The 5,013-nt window shown below is 37.8% G+C and overlaps 1 protein-coding gene across 1 annotated transcript; it reads left to right on the top strand.

The window, feature by feature from the left end:
• Window positions 1-1,728: 1,728 nt before the first annotated feature.
• On the top strand, window positions 1,729-4,574 carry LOC143589478 (uncharacterized). The gene is made up of 2 exons (XM_077070230.1): window positions 1,729-1,931; window positions 2,468-4,574. Exons 1-2 carry the CDS (start codon window positions 1,780-1,782, stop codon window positions 4,545-4,547), a joined length of 2,232 nt encoding a protein of 743 aa, XP_076926345.1. The 5' UTR covers window positions 1,729-1,779; the 3' UTR covers window positions 4,548-4,574.
• The last annotated feature ends 439 nt before the right edge of the window (window positions 4,575-5,013 follow it).

Here is a 5,013-nt window from a genome sequence, read left to right as displayed (position 1 = left end):
CAACCCCTCTCGCGTGAGGGGCTGGGGTGTATTTTGGGAGAAAAGGGACAAAACTGTCCCTCACTTGAAGGGTACGTTGATAGGTTTAATGACCAGACTTAACGGGATTAGTGAATTCGGGTTTAATTGCAAGTGAAATGAAACAACATGGACGAAAATCGCAAATTTGACACTATTGGACTAAAACCGCAAATTTAGACAAACCATATGGACGAAAACCACAGTTCACTCTTATTATAGTGTCGAAAACACCAATTTAATACCAACCCATATAAACTATGTAACTTGAATTTGATCATTTTAGTAAATTGAAATGGTTCAAACGGATTTACAAATAATAATCAAGCTGTAAACATGCGTCGTAAAAATTGAGTTGATCGGGTTAACCACGTCAACTGATTTGATAAACAAGTCAACCGAATACGACCCGTATTTTAAACATGTAAACCATAATTATTTATTATACAAGTTAAATATGACGACTAAACACCTAATATTTTCGTATTATAATTTAACGCCCCTAGAAAACAATAGATGGAAAATTAAAATAACCCAACTACTATCCTTTACAAAGAATATACCAGTCCCAAAAACAAACTTTATATGCTACTTTTTATTAATTTCTTTTTGTATATTTAATGTATATAACGATTCATATATTACACCAAAGAGTAATGTTATTGTGATGGCACAACTGTCAAGTGGCAGCCGACGATATTGTTTTCTCGGAAAACGTCGAAGTCAAACTTTGTAGACAGCGTGAGCCCAGTTAAAACAACATAATATAGCCATAGAGAGGTGCAGAGCTTTCCATATTTAGAGAGTGCGATTCGCCGTTTTAAAAAATATACAATGATAAAAATTAATATATAGTATATATATATACCATCATATAAACTAGAGATGGGCAAATAAACTGGTTAACCGTCCCGGCCCGAAAACTGAAATGAAACCGAACCGGTTTGAAACCGATTATGTAGAAACTGGTTTGGAACCTGTTGAAACCGTATGTTCGGAACCGGTTTGTAATTTTCTCTACCAAAGCCGGCTCCAAACCGGTTAACCGAACCGAAACTGGCCAAAACCCGAACCGAAACCGATTGTAATATGGTAAGAAACCGGTTTCAACCCGAACCAAAATCGAGCATAAATTGGTTTTGACTTTTGTTGACCAAACCAAACAAGTTTCAACCCAAACTGATTTTGAGTTCTAAACCTGTTTGTGCCCCTCTAATATATACTATCATATAAACTACAAAACATGTCCAAAAACTTAACAATTATGTAATTATTATTATTATTATTATTATTAAAAGATAACCTTAAATTTGATTGGTTGATTCAGCCTGACGCGCTTTATCAGCACGTGTGAAACTCCCACTTCTTCTCCTACATATCTCCATAGTCCATACACATACCTGCCCCTGCTATAAACTATAAAACTATATTCTATTTTTTCACATGATATTTTCTTTCATTCAAGCATCTCATCAAACACCTTGTCTACACACCCCAAACCCATAATATTCCGGCCACCCTTCGCCACCGTCTTCCACCATGATGTTATTACACCCTCTACCAACACCTTGAAGTCTTATATTTACATATAAAAAAATGTTTTTCGTTTGAGCATTTCATCAAACACCTTGTGTACAATTGTACAAAACTGTGTGTGTGAAAATGGCGGAAGCTGAGGACACCCAGAATAATATTGTTAATATTAATAATAATAATAATAATGATGATGATAACCAGCTGGTGGTGGTGGCTAATGAAGACATGGCTGTACGGACGGTAAATAAGAGATATGAAGGTCTTAGAACCGTCCGTACAAAAGCTATTAAAGGAAAAGGTGCTTGGTATTGGGTGCATCTTGAACCCATTTTGGTCCGCAACCCGGATACCGATGACCCGAAAGCTGTCAAGCTTCGGTGAGTTAAATTCTTAAGGCTATTTATCGCTGAAGTCAGGTTATGAATTCATCCAATAATATTATGCCGTGCAGTCGGATGCTGACTCGACACTCGCTGAAGCTACCGCTGAGCCAGGCAAACGGTGGCTTCAGCGAATTGCATGATTTTTTTTTCTTTTATTTTGTTTTTGAAAATATGAAATAATATAAAATAAAAAATAAGTTATGTTGTGAGTTAAATTCTTAAGTGTATGTAAATAATGGCGTAATTATGATTTTTTTATTTTACTTTTCATTTTTAAATGCAAGAGTAGTGTTTATAGGTAAACAGACAACAAGTTTTTTTTTTAAATTTTATTTATCACTTTTTAAATTCACGAGTAGTGTTAACTACAAGTAAACGGACAACAATGTTATGCTGGTGCACCTTTTTAATATTGTATTGATAACTGTAGTAACCACGGGTTATACAGTCATAACGTTATATACTTATATACTTCACTCAGCATTTATATATTTCGTTTAACATTTACTACTTACATCTGTGTCTAACAGATGCAATCTTTGCGAAGCCGTGTTCTCGGCTTCGAACCCGTCAAGAACCGCTTCAGAGCATCTAAAACGAGGGACTTGCCCGAATTTTAACTCGGCATTAAGACCCTCATCGTCATCGTCCTCGCTTCCACCTTTATCGTCCCCTGGTTCGTCTCACGGTAATCGCAAGCGGTTTTCGTCAATCGGGACTTCAAGTTTGAATAATAATTATTATCATCAGCACCAGCACCAGCACCAGCACCAGCACCAGCACCAGCACCAGCACCAGCACCAGCACCAGCAGCACCAGCATTTATTGTTATCTGGTGGAAAAGATGATTTGGGGCCATTGGCAATGCTGGAAGATAGTGTTAAGAAGCTTAAAAGCCCGAAACCATTACCACCTGGCCCGCAGCTAACGAAAGCCCAAGTTGACTCAGCTCTTGGTTTATTAACTGATTGGTTTTATGAATCTTATGGTTCAGTCTCATTCACAAGCTTGGATCATCCCAAGTTCAAAGCTTTCATGAGCCAAGTCGGGCTGCCCGAGCCTTCGGGTTCAAGACAAGATTTTTTGTCTTCACGACTCGACTCAATGTACGAAGAAGCAAAAATGGAATCGGAAGCTAAGTTAAGAGACGCGGAGTTTTACCAGCTCGTGTCTGACGGGTGGAAAGTCAAGACTTTCGGGCACGGGGACGAGGGGTTGGTGAAGTTCTTGGTTAATCTTCCTAACGGAACGACGCTATTCAGAAAGGCGTTTATTCCTAGTGGTGGGACCACAATGGCGGTCCCACCCGCGTATGCGGAGGAGATCATGTGGGAAACTGTTACAGGTACATGTAATGCTGCTAAAATGTGTGTTGGCATAGTTGCAGATAAATATAAAGCAAAGAGTTTAAGAAACTTGGAAGTTAGATTTCATTGGATGGTTAATTTATCTTGTCAGTTACAAGGTGTTGGAAGCTTAATCAAGGATTTTAGTAAAGAGCTTCCACTTTTCAAGATTGTTATTGATAATTGTTTAAAAATTAGTAGTCTTTTTAATAATAATTCTCAAGCAAGGAGTATTTTGAACAAGTTTTGGTCACAAGAGTCAAGATCCTCGGGTTGGTTCGGCGCAGCCCCCTTTTTATATTCAGAAAATTTACAAAATATGCAGAGTTTTCAGTCGATTATTGCGATGTTGGACAGTTTCTTGAATTGTGTTCGGGTTCTGCATTTAGTTGTAACGGATGATTCGTATAAACTAGTGGTTATGGAGGATGCTAGAGGCGCGGAAGTTGCGGAAATGATTCAAAGTATGGGATTTCGGAATGATGTTGAGGCTATTAATAGTTTGATTAAAGTGATTAGAACCATGGTTGAGGAGATTGAGTTAGAGAGACCATTAGTTGGTCAATGTCTTCCTTTGTGGGAGGATTTGAGAGCTAAAATGAAGGATTGGTGCGTAAAATTCGACGTTCCCGAGGGGGTTGTCGAGAAAATAATCGAGAGGCGTTTCAAGAAGAACTATCATCCTGCGTGGTCAACCGCTTTTATACTTGATCCGGTGTATTTAATGAGGGATACAAGCGGTAAATACCTCCCGCCTTTTAAATGTTTAACTTGTGAGCAAGAGAAAGATGTGGATAACTTGATAACGCGTTTAGTTTCACGAGAAGAAGCTCACGCTGCATTAATGGAGCTCATGAAATGGCGGTCAGAGGGGCTTGACCCGTTATATGCACAAGCGGTTCAAGTCAAACAGCGTGACCCGTTTACCGGAAAGATGAAAATTGCGAACCCGCACAGTAGTAGGCTTGTTTGGGAGACTATTTTGAAAGAGTTCACCATATTGGGTAAGATTGCAGTTAGGCTTTTGTTTCTTCATGCAACTTCTTGTGGGTTCAAAAGCAATTGGTCTTTTATGAAATGGGTGTGGGGTCAACTGCAGGGTCAATCGAGGGTCGGTCTCGAAAGGGTTCATAAAATGATATTTGTTGCGGCTCACTCGAAGCTTAAAAAACGAGAATTTGGTAACGAGGAGGAGAAAGAGGCCGCGTTATTTAGTAACGACGACGATGACATGCTTAATGAGGTTTTTGTGGATGCGCACTAATTGTAATGTTTTCGGTTCTAACGCTTGCATTGTAGGAATGAGCAAATTCGGTGCTGGTACCGATTGTGTTCACAGTTTGTAGCATTAGTTGTATTCTTTTGGTACCCTTTTAGGTTATTTAGCCCAAGATTGTGCAGGAGTGTTGCATATGATAACAAAGATCCATGAATATTATTATGAATATTATACCATTTATAATAACTATATATATATTGAATCAAGGTTTAAAGTTTAAATCTTTTTAAGGCTATAGTACTAGAATTTGTGCTTAATTGTTGCTTTCAAGATTTCATTGTTTTTGTACCAAAATTGATGCATTTATAAAGATTACTAAATTTATAAGGAATCCAATTTGTATTGTTGATATTTTGTTAAATTGCTCTTAATGCACACATATATTTGTTAGTATAATAGTTCTAGTTTCCATTCTTTTGAAAGCAAAAGATTCATTAATATTTTCATGTGG

Source organism: Bidens hawaiensis, unplaced genomic scaffold, assembly GCF_021521415.1.
Source record: "Bidens hawaiensis isolate Kalapana, Puna unplaced genomic scaffold, B.hawaiensis_p1.1 tig00037575_1, whole genome shotgun sequence".
NCBI lineage: Eukaryota > Viridiplantae > Streptophyta > Magnoliopsida > Asterales > Asteraceae > Bidens > Bidens hawaiensis.
The sequence above is the reverse complement of the archived record's forward strand: the minus strand, read 5'-3'. Positions and strand labels throughout refer to the sequence as shown.

Coding starts and splice junctions, on each gene's coding strand:
- LOC143589478 (XM_077070230.1), top strand. CDS start 1,780: ATGGCTGTACGGACGGTAAATAAGAGATATGAAGGTCTTAGAACCGTC. Junction 1,932..2,467: donor CCGAAAGCTGTCAAGCTTCG/GTGAGTTAAATT, acceptor TGTGTCTAACAG/ATGCAATCTTTGCGAAGCCG.